The 21,758-nt window shown below is 41.2% G+C and overlaps 1 protein-coding gene across 1 annotated transcript in view; it reads right to left on the reverse strand.

Annotated features, from left to right (window-relative positions):
* Window positions 1–1,143: 1,143 nt before the first annotated feature.
* zranb2 (zinc finger, RAN-binding domain containing 2) overlaps window positions 1,144–21,758 on the reverse strand; it is a 28,893-nt gene continuing 8,278 nt past the window's right edge. Inside the window, exons 4-10 of the mRNA XM_060920135.1 lie at window positions 18,984–19,066; window positions 18,813–18,889; window positions 18,497–18,643; window positions 18,253–18,416; window positions 14,136–14,195; window positions 13,624–13,776; window positions 1,144–1,890 (exon numbers count right to left, since the gene is read on the reverse strand). Coding sequence (XP_060776118.1) covers window positions 1,836–1,890; window positions 13,624–13,776; window positions 14,136–14,195; window positions 18,253–18,416; window positions 18,497–18,643; window positions 18,813–18,889; window positions 18,984–19,066 — 739 coding nt within the window. The 3' untranslated portion in view covers window positions 1,144–1,835. The remainder of the gene's footprint in view (window positions 1,891–13,623; window positions 13,777–14,135; window positions 14,196–18,252; window positions 18,417–18,496; window positions 18,644–18,812; window positions 18,890–18,983; window positions 19,067–21,758) is intronic.

Here is a 21,758-nt window from a genome sequence, read left to right on the forward strand (position 1 = left end):
TTTGAGGTTGTGGACAGGTGTCTTTTATACTGATAACGAGTTCAAACAGGTGCCATTAATACAGGTAACGAGTGGAGGACAGAGGAGCCTCTTAAAGAAGAAGTTACAGGTCTGTGAGAGCCAGAAATCTTGCTTGTTTGTAGGTGACCAAATACTTATTTTACCAATTAATTCATTAAAAATCCTACAATGTGATTTCCTGGATTCTTTCCCCCCATTCTGTCTCTCATAGTTGAAGTGTACCTATGATGAAAATTACAGGCCTCTCTCATCTTTTTAAGTGGGAGAACTTGCACATTACCTATGGTCATGAGCTTTGGGTAATGAACGAAAGAACAAGATCGCGGATACAAGTGGCCAAAATGAGTTTCCTTCGCAGGGTGGCTGGGCGCTCCCTTAGAGATAGGGTGAGAAGCACAGTCACTCAGGAGGAGCTCGGAGTAGAGCCGCTGCTCCTCCAGATCGAGAGGAATCAGCTGAGGTGGCTCGGGCATCTTTTTCGGATGCCTCCTGGACGCCTCCCTGGGGAGGTGTTCCAGGCATGTCCCCCCGGGAGGAGGCCCCGGGGAAGACCCAGGACACGCTGGAGGGACTATGTCTCTCGGCTGGCCTGGGAACGCCTCGGTGTTCTTCCCGAGGAGCTGGCCGAGGTGTCTGGGGAAAGGGAAGTTTGGGCTTCCATGCTTAGACTGCTGCCTCCGCGACCCGGTCCCGGATAAGCAGAAGACGAAGAGACAAGAATTTGCACAATTGGTGGCTGACTAAATACTTTTTTGCCCCACTGTGTGTGTGTGTGTGTGTGTGTGTGTGTATATCTCTTACAACATTTATTACGCAAGGTGGCCCACTTTAGATCGTTCCTTCTGGACTAGATGGGGCCGGAGTGAGCTGAGCAGCATTTACTCCGTCAGAAATTTTCAGCTACAGCTTTCGCTCAGACACTGGAACATCATCTTACAGAAAACGTCACCCTATCAACATTTTAATCTGTCTAAATAACAGCTGGTGTACACGTTCCTGTAAATGAGTTGTTACTACAGAAACAAGAAAACAAACCAACGCCGGCCGACCAATCAGAATGGAGAACTCAGTCGCACTCTCGCAACCAAAGGATTGATGTGAAAGAAGATCAGCACACAGGAATGAGTTTAACAGGCTTTTTATTCACGCTGATCACATTGCCATGTAGTTCTAATGAATCGGAAACTACTTTTTAGAAAAACGTCCCTTGCCACTCTGTGTCCTTGAACAAGGTCGTTAACGTTCTGTCTTTGTAGAGCTGGTTTGTGAACAAATCATGACTTTTTGCTAGACGATACCAATCAGGACTTTTAAAAAAAAAAAACAAAAAAAAAAAAAACACCTCCAAGTTAATCAATTTGGCTACAATTTTTTTTCTCTCCCCAACATAAAGAAAAGCATACTTACCTTCACTTTACACAACTAGATGAAAATAATGACGGATGGAAACAATCAATTTAACAACCTACAGCTCTCGAACCTGAATTTGGAAAACCAGCGTCAGCTAATGATTCATGAAAAATTCTACAAGAAGCTCCTAGTTCCCCCCCCCCCGTGAAACTACCTCCATCACTGATAGTTCACATGTCAGAAAGGCAGATTTTTGGTTAACCAAACAAAAGGGGGGAGGGAGGGGGAAAAAAAAGAGAAAAAAAAAAAGGACTGAACATTTGAGTACTGCAGCACTCTCACTTGAAACAGCACAGTTTGTGATTTTTTTTCCTTTCCTCCCCAAAGACAACATGCAGTTATTGAAAGATTTCACCCCCCCGCCCTCCTTTTTTGTGTGTGTGTGTTTTTAAGACTTTTGTTAATCATTTCTTTTGTGAGCCGGAGCCAGAACGAGAAGATCCAGATGAGCCACGACCCCTAGAGTTACAGAGAGAGACAAAGAAACAGAGAGAGAGAGAGAGAGAGAGAGAGAGCACAGATAATTTAGTGATGCGTCATAGGAGGACAATAGATAAATAAATAAATGAAAATCAAAGTGCATACACCAACAGCAGACCTGCCAACCAAGAGAAAGAATAGTCGCATGGAAAATTGGGGGGGGGGAACCCCAAATTTTAGATCGTCATCATTAACTGCTTGTCTAACGTGGAATCTGGAAACGACATCACATGGCTCACCATCAATCTGCTCAAAACATTCGACAGGAAACAAATCCCTTTCTAATGATTACAATTTAAAAAAAAAAATCTATTTAAAAAAAAAAAAAAAAAAAGTAGTGCTGCTGTACTTGACACTTTGTTGTATTTATTTCCTAGTCAAATTGGAGAAATTGTAGTGCACGTATACACCGAATTTTACCGTAATCACCAGCTCAGTTTTAATCAAAACACGAGAAACATTTCGGTACAGAAAATGAGGAAAGTTTACTGCAGAAACCTTTACCTTCTTTCTTCCTGTTCTATGAAAAAAAAAAAGCGACATACAGCGATGAATAAACGAGATACAGACTGTCACTAAAGTCATACTTTGCGCTAGTGGTTACAAACCGGGACGTCTGGTCACTGTACCCTATAGATCCGGAATTGTAAGAGCTAGAAAACGATGCTTATTGAGGAAAAGTTGCACCCTGATGCCATGAACAAAATAAAACAAAGTGACTGAAAAAAAAAAATCATGAAAATTGACAGTTTTATAAAAGTGACTGAAAAAAAAAATAAATAAAAAGCCTGTTTTTCATGGATTATTCCGGTTCAGTGATCCAGATCAGCACCAAAAGTCATAGCAAATGTAACTCAGCCCAGAGATATTCTCATATCTCTAGCCGCTTTATCCTGTTCTACAGGGTCGCAGGCGAGCTGGAGCCTATCCCAGCTGACTACGGGCGAAAGGCGGGGTACACCCTGGACAAGTCGCCAGGTCATCACAGGGCTGACACATAGACACAGACAACCATTCACACTCACATTCACACCTACGCTCAATTTAGAGTCACCAGTTAACCTAACCTGCATGTCTTTGGACTGTGGGGGAAACCGGAGCACCCGGAGGAAACCCACGCGGACACGGGGAGAACATGCAAACTCCGCACAGAAAGGCCCTCGCCGGCCACGGGGCTCGAACCCGGACCTTCTTGCTGTGAGGCGACAGCGCTAACCATGACACCACTGTGCCGCCCCCAGATATTCCTCATGTGAAATTTGGTGATTGGTTGAAAACCGAGGGAGAAATAGCGTCCTAAAACACGTTAGGAGAATAATAAAGTAAAAAGATCCTGAGTGAGAGTAACGATTTGCACCAGCGCTTCTAGTGCAAATTTAAACATAAAATAAAACGTGCAAGTAAATGAGACTGGTGTTTACCATAAAGCTGCTTGTATACGTACACACGTGTGCTCCAGATTGGACAGTGATGAGCTTGATCATACTGGTTGAATATATAATACCGTGACCGAGGTCTTGAAAGTACTGACTGAGGCCCTCTGGGCCGAGGTCATGGTATTCCACCATACGGACCGACCTTAAGCTGGTAAATAACTTTTTTTTCTTTACCAAATTCTAACAGAAAACGAGAGCGCCCGAAAGCGAAAACTGAGCCAAGCCGCCATTTTGAATCCTCATTCACGGCTGTAATGCAAAATTGCTTCCTCCTCGGTATACAAGTGCACTTCCATGGCAGAAAAAAAAAAACCCTACATTTTGCCGCCTATGTAGTCCCCTATTTATACAAAATTGAGTCATTCAGGATTCAGCCATGTTTTTGCTCGGCGTTAGCAACAGTTAGAGATTTTTAGCTTTCTCCTGAAACGCTTTTACTTCTTCCTCAGGGTAGTAAAACTTGCTTTCGCTGTGAACACTGTCGTTATCGCTATCCATGCTGTAAAATTAATGCTATTCTGCGAAATGCGAAAATAAATGTTGACAAAAATTGCTACCATGTTTGTTGTTGTGAACGAGCGAGTTGCCAGAGGTCTGTAACCGGGGTCCGTATCGTAGGATACGGACCCGCTCGCCAGCCAATCAGAGCGCAGGATTTGATGGAGACCGGACCACGAAAAAAATAATTAACAGTTATTCCATGAAATCAAGTCGTATAGGAGCTGAAAATAAAATAAAGTTACATTTATCAGGGATCCCAGCAGTAATTGAAAAAAATAGAGGAATGTAAGAAACTATCAGCAGGGGTCAAGGGCGCTGCAAGCCCCCTGAAGCTGTTGAGATTTTAACATTTAAAGATGCTATAGAACACATTTTTTACATAGATTTAACACAGAAAAGCAACAGAATTTAACAATAATGAGTATCTATTTGATGCCATATTTTGTAATCAATGACATAAGTGGCAAAAAAAAATTGTTATTTATAAAAATTAGATGAAAATGTAGCTTTGAAGAATATACTTCTTCTAACCTGGACACTGTTCCGCTATCTCTTTGATGGACGATATCTTTTTTCCACGACATATTGAATGAAGTTCAACGCATTAGAAACAAAAGGACGAACGGAGTTAAAACACATTTTCTAGCAAATGGGTGCAGCCATATTGTTTTCTCGTTCTATTGCGTACAGTCTTTACATCAATTTAACTTCCGAGTGTTCCTGAATGTCAACGAGAACAAACGAAGCTGACAAAAACAACGCTAAACAAGCAAACCAAATCAGAACGTATTCTGCTGGTCATTTTACTTAAACATATTTAACGGATATACAAGAGATTTATTAAAAAAAAAAAAAAAAAAAAAAAAAAAAACCACCACCACTTTGGCTAGAAAAATAGCGGAATTCCGCTAAATAGCGGACGTCTGGGATCCCTGATTTATAGAGCGCCTTTCTCAGGTCAGAGAGGAAAAAAAAATGATTTGCTAAAAAGAGTGGCGAGTTTATGCACTGGTGTAGAAATGTTCATGAAACAGAAAGGTTTTGAGATGAGATTTGAAGAAAGGAAAGGAAGAGCAGTCACGGCGGGGTTGAGGGTGGGTCTTCCAGAGCTTGGGGGCCGTGGCGCTGAAGGACCTGCCACCGAGGGTAGACAGTCTAGTGCGAGGAACAGCAAGGAGATTATAGCTAGAGGATCTGAGAGAGCGGGATGGGGTCAGAAGATCACAGATGTAAGAAGGAGCAAGGTTATGGAGAGCTTTGAAAGCAAGTAGTATGATTTTATATTTAATTCTGGACAGAACAGATAGCCAGTGAAGCCGAGAAAGAACAGCTCCTATAATCCATGTACGATGAGATTGAGTGGAATAACTTTTTTTTTTTGAGCCACATTCACTGGATTTTGAGAAACGGAGCATTTTTATTTTTTGCAAATTCGATAAATAAAAACTTTATACAAAACGTCCAACAAAATTTCCGCTTAGAATGCCAACAAACCGGCGAAATGACCAGAGCAATTTGTGAAAAATGAGATAATAATAATAAATTCTTGAAAAACATACAAACAAAAAAAATACATGTTCTTACCATCAAATACTTTAATTCCATATTTCATTGCTTTTTTTTTGTACTTTTTGGTTGTTTTGTTTTCGAGTAGAGTTTTTATTCCGTCCTCTGTTGGTTCAGTGTAACGCGTCGCCATTTTGTTTTCCTCTGCTCATGGTACGGTATATGAGCAGATATCCTAGTAGTAGAGCAGCCAATCGGAGCGCACGAGTCCACATTCACTGGATATGAGTATAGAGTAAATATATTTTATTCTTAAAACGCATTGCATTTTCATCTCAATGCTCTTCCAGTATAAATAAGAAGAATATTTAGAATTCTCACGTTAAGCGCCTGGCTCCATGATGTCAGGCTCATAACACGGCAAACTGAATAGTGTTAGTGATATTAGACATTAAAACAAATTATTACAACATGACATTATTTCTTTTTCTTTTAGAAGTGTCAAATGGATGGAATGTTTCTTACACATGGCAAATCGTCCCAAATTGAACATAGATTTTATTTTACATTATTGAACTCAGAATATTCTCCATTTACCATGGGTTTCCCCAAAGCGTTTTAGCGTATCGGGCCCGATCCGCTTGCTCTGCCTGCTGATACGCTTAGGCTACGTTCACACTGCAGGCTGAAGTGACTCAAATCCGATCTTTTCGCCCATATGTGACCTGTATCCGATCTTTTATTGACAATATGAACGACACAGATCCGATTTTTTCAAATCCGACCCAGGCCGTTTGGATATGTGGTCCTAATTCCGATTCCTATCCGCTCTTTTCATATGCGACTTCAGTCTGAACCGCCAGGTCGCATTCATCCGACTTACACGTCATCAACAAGCCACAAACGTCACTATTCTGCGCTGAAGTAGGCGGCGGGCCTCTCAAAAAAAGTTACAACAACATGGCGCATAATCACGGGCGCAGATAGATTTAAATTCACCTCGTTCGGTCCCCCCCCACACACTTATAGGGAGGAAAAAACGTCTATGCTGTCTTTCTTTGCATAAGGCAAACCTCACGGAAAAATCAAAAGACTAATTACCATTCGGTTTATTGAGGTGCACAGCAGTGTATACATAGTTGCAACAACTCACATAAAACAAAGATATTCGGTTGGTTGAGCTGCGCAGACTGCACAGGTTGCGAGCTCGAGCTTGGTTGCTATGGTAACCCAAAACAAGTTTGACAGACATATCAGGGTTGGGGTTGGTTTGCTGGCAGCTTTGTCCCCCCCCCCCCCAGTTTTTTGTCCCCCCCAGTTCAAAAAAAACGTATCTGCGCCCCTGCGCATGACATCAATGCGAGGGACGCTTCGGGCTGTGAAGGTTCTGAATCTTCTCAATGGAAGGACGCAGAGGTTAGGGAGCTGATTTCCATTTGGGGGGGATACAGCTATTCAAGCTAGATTGGATGGGTCATACCGCAACCGGGCGGTTTTACTTCCGTAAACACTGGCCATGCTCACTGCGTGTGACGTCGTCGTATCCTGCAATGCGCATGCGGAACACTTTTAGGTCGCTTTTCGTTCATACTGAGGATCACATACAAGTCGCATATATTTGTTAATGTGAACGACCTCACAAAAAAAAAAAAAAAAAATCAGATTTCACAAAAAAATCGGAATTGAGCATTAAGCCTTGCAGTGTGAACGTAGCGTTAGTCGCTTTAGTTAAAATCCAATACGCTTAGATTTATACCGATACGTTAAATTTCCTACCGACAAGTAACTAGATACATAGGAGAGCAAATAACAGATCCATTTACATACTGATTGATATTTGTGTTAAACAAGTCGTCTTTTTTTCCAATGTTTGTGTTGATTCTGTCAAAGTAACATGTCTGCGTGGTACGATGTAAACAAACTAATCTGTTGGCTACGTGTTGATCACGTGTTCAAACCGTCCAATAAAAATATCGAAAGAAAACGCCAGACATCTCGGAATTTTCCGATTCATTATAAGCGATCTCATTGGCTGCCGATGTCGCCCCGACCAGACGGACAAAGCCGACTGATTTTAATAAGCTAGGAGAAGACTCGCTGCACAATTTGATCCACATCAGCATGGATGACAGCGAGATGGACGATGAGAGGGCTGCCCAACATTGCGCCGAGCAAAAGCCGAGGAGAATTAATCTGCTTTAAAGGCGTAGAAAACTTCATTCATTAGTTTGGGTTTGCAGAAAGATTATGTACTTAAACACTCTCACGAAGTGAAGTTGTCCAAATGTGTCGAATATAGCATAATTTCAAATAATAATCATAAGCAGTTTTGGCAGTGTGATGTCACTGGGATCCATTTAACAAAAGGCGGCTCCGGATTATTCTTTTGTTAAAGGCTCACCGTGACATCACACCGCCAAATACGCTTATCGTTATTATTCGAAATTACGCTACATTTCACACTTAACACAATCTCTTCATGAATGTGTTTATAAGTACATAATCTTTCTGCAAACTTAAATGTATGAATTAAGTTTCCTTTTGCTTTAAATATGTTTTAATCTTAATCTAGTCCATTTAATAAAGTGCCAAAATTTAAACTTTATAATCTGCAGCTGCCTTACTTTTCTTTTCAGTGCATCTTAGTTCTACATGTATTATGGTAATTGCATCAGAAACATTCTAAATCATTACAGTTATAGTAATACAGCGACTTATTTTAAGGCGGCAGGTCTTAGGTTCAGATCCCTTTGTGATCAACAGGAGGTCATGATGATCGAGTCTCTTCATTGGATTGCATCAGATGGAGCAGACCACTGTTCATGCACATTTCTGTTACAACACTACTTGATCATAGATAATTAAGTGCAAGGGATCCCCGTAGATTTTCAAATCGATCGTAGACCTCAGTAATCTATAACAAAGCAGTTTAACTTGCATGTTGAACTTTAAGGTGAAATTTCAAATGCGTATACATTATACTATTTAGGTGAGAAATCATTGAAGCACTGTTAAAATCGATCCTAGAATCATGGATCTAAAACCTCTCAGAGACCCTGAAAATGCACCTGAGAGCATCTATTTTCAAAAAAAATTTTCCGGGGGCATGCCTAGTTTCACTTCGCGCCGTTGGTGCTCAATTGTCTGTTTTATCATGCCAGAATTTAGGGCTTTAATTTTTTTCTGGGGAAAACACTGATTTACTGTTTAAAGTGAGAAATGTTGGAAAATCGAGATGAGGCAGCCAAACAGGGCGGGGCAGGGCGGGGCTTCCTCGGGTGTACGTTACTATCAGAGTTCGAAACTAGAGCCCTGCACTCTCGCCGGACCTGACGCAAAGCAGTGCGGCGCGGGACAAATTTTGAAAGCTCATTGCGGGCACGGGCGGGAGGGGGAGTGCACAATGCGGGCGCGGGCGGTGATAAGCTGCAGTCTCGCTAACTAAAAACGTGTTTAAAATAAAATTTATAATGTATGTATATCATATATAATTTCTCATCTCTCATCTCATTATCTGTAGCCGCTTTATCCTTCTACAGGGTCACAGGCAAGCTGGAGCCTATCCCAGCTGACTACGGGCGAAAGGCGGGGTTCACCCTGGACAAGTCGCCAGGTCATCACAGGGCTGACACATAGACACAGACAACCATTCACACTCACATTCACACCTACGGTCAATTTAGAGTCACCAGTTAACCTAACCTGCATGTCTTTGGACTGTGGGGGAAACCGGAGCACCCGGAGGAAACCCACGCGGACACGGGGAGAACATGCAAACTCCACACAGAAAGGCCCTCGCCGGCCACGGGGCTCGAACCCAGGACCTTCTTGCTGTGAGGCGACAGCGCTAACCACTACACCACCGTGCCGCCCTCATATATAATTTGTGCTGGATATTTTATTTGGCATTAATAAAAACATTTTAAGATGCCTGAATTTGCGGATGTGGTCTAATCTCGCGTACGTTTCCGATTCCTTTCCGCTCTTCCGTGTTTGAGATCTCCGATCATGGCAGAAGAGCAGAGCTCCTCTAGTGAAGCTCACAGTGCTTCAGAAGTAAGTGCTGCTTTAAAAAGAGGTACATTTACCGTTAAGTCAAGAGTCCTGAAATCAGGCATTTGGAAGTCGTTCTCACTCGTGTATGACGCAGAGGGAAATCAGCTGCCCTTTGCTTGTTGTGATAAGTGCCAAAAGGTTCTGACATACAAAGGCCATAGATCAGGTACATCAGGCCTGAATCGCCATGTATGTACTGTCTTAAAAGGACAACAATTGTTGGAGCTCAGAGGGAACAAGGCAAAAGTGACAGATGCGTTGAAGGCAAAGACCGTGGAGAAACGCGTTGATTTTGTTGCTGCGGACCTCCGCCCGTATGACAGCATCGCTGGTCGGGGATTAGTTCAGTTAGCTCAACACTTAGTTGACACGGCAGCCACAATAGGCAAATTCGACGTGCGAGATATTCTGCCCCATCCAACAACTGTGTCACGTCATGTAGACAGAGATGCCTACCCCAAATTTTGAATTTCAGTATTCTTGAAAACATTTTTCAGTATTTTGGAATGACTTTCAGTAACATTAATTTATGCGCATTTCCATTATAAAGAGGTGTATATACCAATATGTTTAACATTTAAATTATTAAAAAGAACTGTTTTGTGTGAATTGAATAAACAAAATGCGAGCAGCCATCTCAACTGAATTTCCACTCAACAAATTTCTAGAGCATACAATAGATCACATTTTTATAAATGGGTCAGTCCATGAAATGGGGTTACCAAAATGTGACATAGAGGGAGTCACTTAAAACAATTTACAACTGAAAACAACTTTTATTTCCATGAAGCATTGACCATATAAGAAAATATAACATAGTTAAGATAACTCCTGCTCTACAATGTATGATAAAATCCATAAATATTTACCCGGTTGCTAATGAAACAAGGGCACGAACAAGCTTTTAAAAATAAAGGAAAAATATTGATAAAATCAATTTTTTGCTTTTATTTGCTTACTTTAAAAACATTAACACTGAATAAGAATTCATTAGAAATATTACCGTATTTTCTGGACTATAGAGCGCACCTGTATATAAGCCGCATCCGCTCTATTTAAAATAAAAAATAAAAAAAAAAGATATACAAGCCGCACCGGGCTATAAGCCGCAGATATCCATGTTGAAAAATTAGATATTTACTGCATGTACAGAACAATTTTGTACTGTAAATGTACATGTATGTACCTGAACAGATTCTTTCCGAACAGTGCCTTTTAACACGGCAGCAACTTTGCTGATTAAAATGGAACAGAACCAAGAGAAAATAACCGGTATTTATTTACCTTCATTTCTCCTGTGTTTGAAACCACACGTCACTTTAATCATCTTCGCTGGATTTGAAAATAATTACCAGTTAGTAATTTGTCGTGCGTGTTCTATCTGCTAAAGATCTGCTAATTCTTCTTTGCATTGATTTTTCGTCTATCTTATTTTTGATTCTACTTCCGGTTAGAGCGCCCCTAGCGGTGGAAGAAAAATCCACAGAATAGCCGCACCTTTGTATAAGCCGCATGGTTCAAAACCTAGGAAAAAAGTAGCGGCTTATAGTCCAGAAAATACGGTAGTTCAACATCATAAACACTGAAAATATGAAATACCAGTATTTCACAAACTTCATAAAATCTCTAAGATTTGAACAATAACAACAGTCATTAACAGGAAACCGTTTCATCCTATATGGGGTAAATGAGATTATTGAATTCATTACTTTACTTAGTCACACTTGTATCTGCACTTCTCTAGCTTAATTTCTTAAAATAACAAGAACTTGCACCCTACACCACGAAGTTGCGCGTGTAACGAAGGCACAAACTTTTCAAAATGTCCCAGAAATGTTTGTTAATATAGGTTAAAAGGTCTCAAAACACAATTTCAGAACAAAACTGTGAGGCACTGTGACTAATGCAGATCCTTTTTTAGTGTTTTATGAATAGATCTGATAGCGACGACAGCACGTGTTGTGGCGTGTGAGATCCCGCGAGAAGTTATCTCGCGTCAGTTCAGCTGACCTAGATTGAGTAAATAGGTCTCGCAGGTTGTGAACGAACCAGGAAGTGAGTGGACGCCAAGTTAGGATGTGAGAAAAAACATCGATAATTTCTTTTATTGCCGTTTGTTTAAATTTCTTTCTACCTACATCGTTTTACAGTATATTCTTCTTTATATTAAAAACATCAATCATGATTTCAACTCGTTTTATTATTTTTTATAAGCCTGGTTTCTAACGTAACACGGTAGGACACCACAATGTTACGTTCACAACCTATTTTTAGTGGATGAATTCGAAGCTAAATAGTTTATAGAACTTTCTTAACTTTATTATGTGAGTGTAAAACTAAATTGCAAGTACCATGAAACTAATTTTATTGAAATTCTCAGAAAGTAATGAAGGTTTATTTAAGCTCAAAGTCAGCAAATACTCCAGATCACAAAAAACGTGTCATCCGTGTCCAGTCACAGGGGAAGAAAATGTTTCACGTTTCTTTATTTCAAAAGAAAACTTCATTTTTATTTATTATTTCATTTCTTCAAACAATATTTATGGATAATCTGCTACATATTTCTTTAAATCATGGAAATTAAAGATGAAATGATTATGTAAACCCGGACCAATGAAAAGTAACATTTCATGGACTGACCCAAATACAATAGTTCCCTGTTTGCAGACATTACGGTTGACGACCAATCATTGGTATTGAATGTAACTCCTCAAAAGTATTATATTATATTGCCTGGCAAAATGTTCTACCTGTTAACGGAGTCTAATAAAATAAAAATAAAAATTATTATTTCATGCCAAAAAGAGAGTCCGACATTGTTATCTTAACGTCCCAATATATAAATACTTCAGCATAATGCTTCAGAAGAGACACTGAATAAAATGACATTTATAATTGTATTTAAAACAGTGGAATGATCAATTTTTTGCCACAATCCCAACAGCACTAATCATGAAATTCTGTTTTTAATCATACTACATGTACATTTGTACTTGCAACACTGAAAAGACTTTGAATTAAAGAAGTCCAGCCAGTGTTTGATATCTCAGTGAATAAAAATCAGACATGTAAAAAGAAACTGAATAAGTTTAACTCACATTTCATGGCACTAACTGGCAAGTTCAACTCCAAGCACAGGTCAACCATCACCGCTTCAGCACGTGTCACGTTCCGTGTCTTTTCATCCAGATTTCGTAAAAAACTGCTGGATACCCCCAGATTTACTTTCCGCCTGACTCGCCATTTCAGCGTACGCCATACGTTTTTTTTTTTTGTAGTTGACATGCCGCGTGCAGTCATCGCGACCACCATGAGTGATGTTAATGTCAGTTCTACACAGTTTGCAGTGCGCGTATCCATTGCCCTTTTGACTGGGTGTAACGCACGGCCGTTCTACCGTATCGAAAACAGCATGAACAAATGTGCGGAATCTGCGCATGTCACACGCAGCATGTGCGGTTGTCGTAAAAATAAATAGCCGTGAATCGCGCATGGATTGAAAAAGTCGCTTGGACATTTAAAAACAACTCACTGGAATTTTTTAAGACTTTATAATAATTCCGTACAGAATAACACCGTTTGCCGTAACATCGTATTTACGTAACTTTTCCGTACAAAATACGGCCAATCCGTACTAGTAGGCATCTCTGTGTAGATGACAGGGCACTCAAATTTACAAGAGCTGTTGTTGATGACATGAACAATGACAAGAACTTTCGTGAGAAATAACGCGAACGTCTGCATCATGCGGGATTTGCGGGCGGGAGCGGGACAAAATATGGCAGGCGCGGGTGGGAGCGGGACTGAAAATCATAATTCTTTGCGGGAGCGGGACTGCACAATCAGTGTTGCCAGATTGGGCGGTTTTAAGTGCATTTTGGCGGATTTGAACATGTTTTGGGCTGGAAAACGTCAGCAGTATCTGGCAACACTGCGCACAATGCGGGAGCGGGACTGAAAATTCTGTCCTGCGCAGACCTCTATTCGAAACGCCTACCCAGCTGTCAATCATGTCAACTCACTCGTCTACCTTTTTTTTTTTTTTTTTAAGAAGGAAAAGTCGTACTAGTGAGCTGTGAAGGTTGGCAGGTCTGCAACAGCTCCATCAGAAAGCAGGAAATCATTCATCAGTGATGATGTGTATAATACATAAAACAATAAAATGTAAAAGGAAGCCAGTAAGGCCATACTGTTACACCACAGAAACCCAAACCTTTCGGACGATTGGGAGCGAGAGCGTCTTTTTTTGCGTCCGCCAGAGGAGGATCTGGAGCGACTTCTCTTCTGGCCTCTCTCAGGAGATGGCGAGGACGAGCGAGACCTCTTTCTCGAAGAGGCGGAGCCTTTTCCAGAGCGGGAGCTGGATCTTTTAAAAGGGATATAGCAGGTGTTTTTCCATCAGTGACGCAAACACGAGAGGGGGTGTAAAAAACAAAAACAAACAAACAAAAAAGGTTCAACAAATACACCAAAGGAGCATTATTAGACAACGGACATGCTGCTTTCTGCCTCTGAAGAATAATACATGTATAACCAAAAGTCTTCTTGTCTATCTATAGAGTCGTTTGAAATACAGTACATGTTAAGGTCTGTTTAGACTGGAACTCGATTCATAACTAAAAACGCTAATCATTCTGGTCTTCTGCTGAGTCCGAAGTGGTTCTTGTAACCACTGCGAGTTCGCATACACTCTCTCCCATGGAGAGTGCATGTCACCTCATTCACCTTGAGCGAGACCTCGAGCGAGAGCGTGATCTGGAACCGGACGAGCTCCTGGACCGGGATCTGCAACACAGAGCAACACATTTCCAATTTCCCTGAACAGACTGAAAGAAAAAGGCTGAACAAACAGCTGGGTCATACAACCATAAAATCACGATCAATTAAATTACGCTTCAATACTGTAATTATTCATAACAGACAAAACATGACATCGTAAATGCAGTTAACACAACATTAAAAACTTGAATTTTTAAATGCCGTGCTAACACGCTTGACCTTACGCTCACGCTACTAAACAGCTCGCTTGTAGTTTGCCTCTTGTAGGCGTGGCCTGTCCAGATATCGACTTCAACACCTTTCTGATCAGTTATTTCTTCACAGGTTCGTTCACATGGAGCCTATTGCCTGTAGGCCTACTTCCACATCTCAGTGGGAGAAACTGGCTTTAGCGTGCCGTTCCCTGATCGCATTTTGAACCTTGGGAGGAATGGAGTCCGTGCCGTTCTCAAACCAGCGTATAAACGTGCGTTGGCCATTCTTGAATTCCTTTTACGTTGTCCCAAAATCCACTGTATTCTCAGCGCTGTTGTGCAATGAGGGAGGACCTGTGTAGATCACATATACCAGGGGTCATCAAACTACGGCCCGCCACCCCCCTTTGACCGGCCCCCCAGCCCCTCACCACTTGAACCGGCCCTATGAGGCAATCCCCAAAAGTGGTCATGGCCTATTTTTTTAAATTGCTTTTTGGCAAATAACAACATGTCTGCATCTTGTATTTTGTTGATTTTATCAATTAAAATTGATATTTAGTTATAAAATGAACTATTCATATTTTCCCAATTTTCGTCATATGCTTGCGATCAAGCAGTGACGGGCAGCGCACGCGCAGAGAACCATCAGTGTTCAGGACAGCAAAATGGCTAGCGGTAAGCGAAAAGTTGACAGAGAGTGCAGAGTTTTTAAAGAACAGTGGACCACCGATCATTTTTTCGTTCAGTGTAAAGACCGTGCAGTTTGTCTTGCATGTAAAGAAAGTGTGTCGGTTTTCAAAGAACATAATCTGCGTCGTCACTACGAAACCCGCCACAAAGAGTTTCGTAGTGCCGACGCAGTTTGTGAGGGTAAACAAGAGAAGACAGGATTCGGAGGATGAAATGCGGACTGGCTGCACAACAGAATGTATTCCTTCGCCAAACCCAGATCATGATGACCAGCTGAATGAGAAAGCGTCAGAATTCGAGTTTTTTGCTTTGGCCATGGATGAGAGCAATGACGTGCAGGACACAGCACAACTGCTGTGATCTATTGCTCATATTATAATTTCACTGTTTTTTAAAAATGTATTTATTTTATAGGCCTATTTATTTGACCTTTATTAAGTGCTGCACACAATTATTATCCGCTGAAGGATCCCTTTCAGCTCATTTATTTTCCGTATCCTCACCTCAGACTGCCGTAGGTAAGGGTCTTCAAAGTGGGCGTTTAGTTTCGTAATGGCGTTTTAAACTGCCACTTCTGACAACCGTAACAGACTCGGAAGCAAATCTCGCCGAGCTCGTTGCAGGAAGAATAAACGCATGCTTTTCCGTTCAGTCTGCTCAGAAGACTCGGTTTTCAGCATCAACCTTCCTCGTTTTTGATAACCCCATATTTCACCAACACCTGCGTGCTTCTCTCCACCGAGCAACTGACAGTATGAGAGCGCAACACATCGGACCCAACAAGCTCGACAGGGCTGAGGTCGTTATGCTGGATTAAAAGTCTGCCGCCGAGTTTTAAAAATTAATTTATTTTTGAGTGAAGCGTCGTGGTCTGGATGGAAGCCTCTCGCGGTCCAGAGTCCGCCAGTTAGTGACCCCCGCTTTACAGCGTAACCAGTTTGCAAAGAAACCATAACTGTGTGTTGCACACGAAGAGGAAAACGTCCTTCACTTGTTCCTTTTTCGTTTGCTAATGTGAATTAAAGGGTTAAACATCATAATGCTAAAATATATTACAACCCCAATTCCAAAAAAGTTGGGACAAAGTACAAATTGTAAATAAAAACGGAATGCAATAATTTACAAATCTCAAAAACTGATATTGTATTCATAATAGAACATAGACAACATATCAAATGTCGAAAGTGAGACATTTTGAAATTTCATGCCAAATATTGGCTCATTTGAAATTTCATGACAGCAACACATCTCAAAAAAGTTGGGACAGGGGCAATAAGAGGCTGGAAAAGTTAAAGGTACAAAAAAGGAACAGCTGGAGGACCAAACTGCAACTCATTAGGTCAATTGGCAATAGGTCATTAACATGACTGGGTATAAAAAGAGCATCTTGGAGTGGCAGCGGCTCTCAGAAGTAAAGATGGGAAGAGGATCACCAATCCCCCTAATTCTGCGCCGACAAATAGTGGAGCAATATCAGAAAGGAGTTCAACAGTGTAAAATTGCAAAGAGTTTGAACATATCATCATCTACAGTGCATATCATCATCAAAAGATTCAGAGAATCTGGAAGAATCTCCGTGCGTAAGGGTCAAGGCCAGAAAACCATACTGGGTGCCCGTGATCTTCGGGCCCTTAGACGGCACTGCATCACATACAGGCATGCTTCTGTATTGGAAATCACAAAATGGGCTCAGGAATATTTCCAGAGAACATTATCTGTGAACACAATTCACCGTGCCATCCGCCGTTGCCAGCTAAAACTCTATAGTTCAAAGAAGAAGCCGCATCTAAACACGATCCAGAAGCGCAGACGTCTTCTCTGGGCCAAGGCTCATTTAAAATGGACTGTGGCAAAGTGGAAAACTGTTCTGTGGTCAGACGAATCAAAATTTGAAGTTCTTTATGGAAATCAGGGACGCCGTGTCATTCGGACTAAAGAGGAGAAGGACGACCCAAGTTGTTATCAGCGCTCAGTTCAGAAGCCTGCATCTCTGATGGTATGGGGTTGCATTAGTGCGTGTGGCATGGGCAGCTTACACATCTGGAAAGACGCCATCAATGCTGAAAGGTATATCCAGGTTCTAGAGCTACATATGCTCCCATCCAGACGACGTCTCTTTCAGGGAAGACCTTGCATTTTCCAACATGACAATGCCAAACCACATACTGCATCAATTACAGCATCATGGCTGTGTAGAAGAAGGGTCCGGGTACTGAACTGGCCAGCCTGCAGTCCAGATCTTTCACCCAGAGAAAACATTTGGCGCATCATAAAACGGAAGATACGACAAAAAAGATCTAAGACAGTTCAGCAACTAGAATCCTACATTAGACAAGAATGGGTTAACATTCCTATCCCTAAACTTGAGCAACTTGTCTCCTCAGTCCCCAGACGTTTACAGACTGTTGTAAAGAGAAAAGGGGATGTCTCACAGTGGTAAACATGGCCTTGTCCCAACTTTTTTGAGATGTGTTGTTGTCATGAAATTTAAAATCACCTAATTTTTCTCTTTAAATGATACATTTTCTCAGTTTAAACATTTGATATGTCATCTATGTTCTATTCTGAATAAAATATGGAATTTTGAAACTTCCACATCATTGCATTCCGTTTTTATTTACAATTTGTACTGTGTCCCAACTTTTTTGGAATCGGGGTTGTACAATTTTTTCAGGTTTTCTTGATGCACATCAGTGGCCTCAACACTATTATAATATGCTAATTTTTAAAAAATGATTATGATCTGATTCAGTTTTACAAATCAGATCAAGTGATGTTTTTGGGGGGTGGGGCTTAAAAACAAACAAAAAAAAGTGACACGAGTCGAACATGCATCGAGAACTAAAATGACCGTCAGACAGGTTTCCATGGCGACCTTTTCAGAAACTCCTGACACTCGCGAGTTAAACAGCTCGTCTTTATCGTTAGTTTTTCTCGCGATCTTTCGGCTGCGTTTACGTTCCTCGTTAACCTCGGATGTTTCTACAGCAGACGAGAACAGAGCAGATAACCCTCTCCGACACAACACGTGATGAAAAAGTGCCTTGGGCTTCCACGACAAAATCAAACACACAATAAATCAATAATAAAAAACAATCAGCGAACAGGTTTGAATAAAGATGTTAACCTGATACTGACATTTTGTCTGGCGTTACCCTTGACCTGTACCCTTTTACCTGGACCTGGACCGAGAGCTGGAGCTGGAGGAGCGAGAGGACGAGCGAGAAGAACCCGAGCCACTGTCTTTCTTCTCCGACGGCTTCACCTCGTCGCTCGCGTCCAGGTCGTACTTGGACAAATCGGCGTCGTCGTCATCATCGTCATCATCGTCGTCGTCATCCTAATGAGGATTACATAAACGTAACTGACCAATATATTAACGTTAATAAAACCATGCTAATGAAACCGTGCTCATCTTACATCAAGCTTGTATTTTGAAAGATCGCCATCTTCGTCATCCTCATCCTCCTCATCGTCTTCGTCATCATGCTCTTCTTTCTTCTCGTGTTCTCCCTTTTTCTCGTTGTCCTTGTTTTTCCCTCGAAACTTCTTTTTTATACGGCCAAACTAACAGGAAACACGTTAACCCCGCCTTACGGTTAAACCCCAGCTGGTTTTTAGACGAGTCTCGTTTTTGTCTTTAAGATCACAGATTATCACTGCCAGGAAAATTATTAAAAATTAACACATGCATGATGTTATAGAAATAATTAAATCAGTCGTAAAACACATCTACCTCGTCATATTCTCCATCAGACTCCTCTCTCTCGTTGTAAACCAGATTCTCTCTCTCGTTGAAACCTCCACCATATCCTGTTTTAAACATAAATTAATAATAATGAACACAACGCTATTAGTGCAATCAGAACCAGTGTTATTATTAAACAATGCGAGTGCGATGTCATACCTGTTCTTTCCTCGAGTTTGGCGTATTTGGGGGTGTTGCACATGTTACACTCTGATCTTCGTGCCCAGTTTACATTTCCACATCTGCATCGTTAACAAAGAGTGAGATTTATTTTACATGTTATACACAGTACAACGTGCTACTAAAAATCACTATTACAGGAAACGCTACTAAATATACCAACATGTCTAACCATGCACCGCTGTGATGACAAAACTACTATACAAATAGATTTAACTTAAAAAAGTTCAGAGCTCTTTTTAGACATGTAACATATCGTGCGATGATAAATCACGATACAAATGCACGAAAATTTGAATACATTTTTAAAAAACTAGATAGAACTCGACGTCAACGGCGTCGATGGGGATGCCTCCGCCCAGTAGACTACACGCCTTATTAAGTTGTGATTTGGGGATGGACATTTGACCTCACAGTAATCTTGATCTTAGACCTTTTGATCTCAAAATGTAATCAGTTCATGTTTGTCCCAAAGCGCACAAATGGTGAAAGTTTGGTGAAATTCCTTTCATTAGCCTTTACGATATCGTGTTCACAAGGTTTCGGGACGGACAATGAACCATGACTACGTGATTTCAGCCTTTCCAAGCTGTAATTGCATTGTTGAGACAGCAGATGGTGCTCTATATAATGTACAATAACGGGAATACTCATGACTTCACCCCAGGTGGAAGTAACACAGCTCTAATGCTGTGAAAACACACACAAAAAAAAAAAAACAGATGTAAACTGTGAAAGACCTGTTGTGCGATTGTGTACAAATAGACTTAATAAGAAATCAGCTCTCTTTTTACAAGCTGCTGAAAGATAAAGAAAAAAGGAGGAAGAACAAATGTTCAGAAAAGTTTATGATGAAAAGGGAATATTTTAGTTAAAAGGATATTATATTTTACCCACATCTGTAAAGGTTGGAGTAGGTAATTATTGGTTAAGAAAATTTAACAATTGTTTTTTAAATTTAACAAAAATTAAATTGCTAAAGAATAAATGTAATAATGCTCCTGCGTTTCTTGGTAATAAATTTCTCATTTTTTTTTTCAAAAAATATCGGAAAATTGAACTATGAATCGACTCAGACTGTAAACTGGGTGAATTGTTACACGCCTAGTAAATGTGTAAAAGTGCGACAGTGTGTAAGGGTGGAGTAGACTTAGGGCGGCATCTATTTTTTCCATAAGTTCATTCTATCCTGACATTTCAACAGCGTATGAGACAGAATTTATGCTTTAAAAAAAAAAAAAAATCATTAGTGTTCGCTACGGTTAACCTCAACTAACCCCAGCAGTGGGTCAAATAGACAGCAGTGCATGGCCTGGCACAAAGAAAAAATAAAAAAAAACCCACACACAATCCCGGCATCCCTGCCACAGGTGAGCGAGAGCCCCCCCCCCCCCCCCCCATGCCACGTCAGCACCTGAGGTTATTTCCTAGCAAGAGCATTGCTAAAAAAAAAAAAAATTATTATTACAGTTACTCTATTAATAAATAATTAAAACACGTGACAGAAACGCAAACACACTGTTGTCACCATTTTAAAAATATCTTCCGAAATATTCCGAGAGTAAAAACAATCCCTTGTGGTGTTTAGACCGGGACAGCAGAGTAAAATATACGCAATCGTCAAAGACGTCTTATAAAAACAACCATCTCTGCTCCAAGTTAGAAACAGACGTCTTACTGATTTCCCCAGGGACCAAACGGAGCGGTAGCAGTGATGAATATATACTTTAAGGAGCGTCAGCCAGAGAGAGAGAGAGAGAGAGAGAGAGAGCAGAAACTGAAGGATGGGTTTATTCTAATTATTATAAAAGCTCTCGGCAGATTTACGAAAAGAAAAAAAAAGCTTATTAAATCACCCGAGTTACTGCACAGTGAAAACATATTTTCATTTCAGCACAAGCAATTGTGTACATGTAAGAGAGAGAAGGAAAGGACAAAGAGAGGGGAAGGGAGGAGGAAGAGAGAGAAGGGGGAGACAGAAAAAGGGGAGAGAGAAGGGAGGAAGATAGAAAAGGGGGAATGAGAGAAGGAAGAGAAAAAGAAGGGGGAGAGAAAGGAGGGAGAGAGAAGGGGAAGGGGAGAAGAGAAAGGAGAGAGAAAGAAGGGAGGAAAAGGGAAGGGGAAAGCAAAAGGGGAGAGAGAGAAAGGGGAGAGCAAAAGGAGAAAGAGAAAAACAGAAGGGAGACAGAGAGAGAGAAAAGGGGAGAGCAAAAGGAGAGAGAGAAGGGGCAATGAGAGAAGGGGAAGGGAGAGGGGGAGAAAGGGAGAAGGGAGGAAGAGCAAGCGAGAGAGAGAAGGGGGAGTGAGAGAAAGGACGAAGAGCAAGAGAGATAAAGGGGAGAGCAAAAGGAGAAAAACAGAAGAGAGAGAAAGAAAGAAACAGAAGGGAGACAGACAGAAAGAAAGGGGGAGAGCAAAAGGAGAGAGAGAGGGGGCAATGAGAGAAGGGGAAGGGAGAAGGAAGGAAGCATGAGCAAGAGACAGAGAGAGAAGGGGGAGTGAGAGGGGAGAAAGGGAGAAGGGACGAAGAGCAAGAGAGAAAGGGGAGAGCAAAAGGAGAAAGAGAAAAACAGAAGGGAGAGAGAAAGAAAGAAACAGAAGGGAGGCAGAAAGGGAGACAGGGAGAGAGAAAAAGAAAGGGGAGGGGGGAATGAGAGAAGGGGAAGGGTGAAGGGAGGAGGAGAGAGACGGGAAGAAGAGCAAGTGAGAGAAGGGGAAGGGAGAGAAAAGGGAGGAAGAGAAAGAGAATGGAAA

Source organism: Neoarius graeffei, chromosome 4 (genome assembly GCF_027579695.1).
Source record: "Neoarius graeffei isolate fNeoGra1 chromosome 4, fNeoGra1.pri, whole genome shotgun sequence".
Lineage (NCBI taxonomy): Eukaryota > Metazoa > Chordata > Actinopteri > Siluriformes > Ariidae > Neoarius > Neoarius graeffei.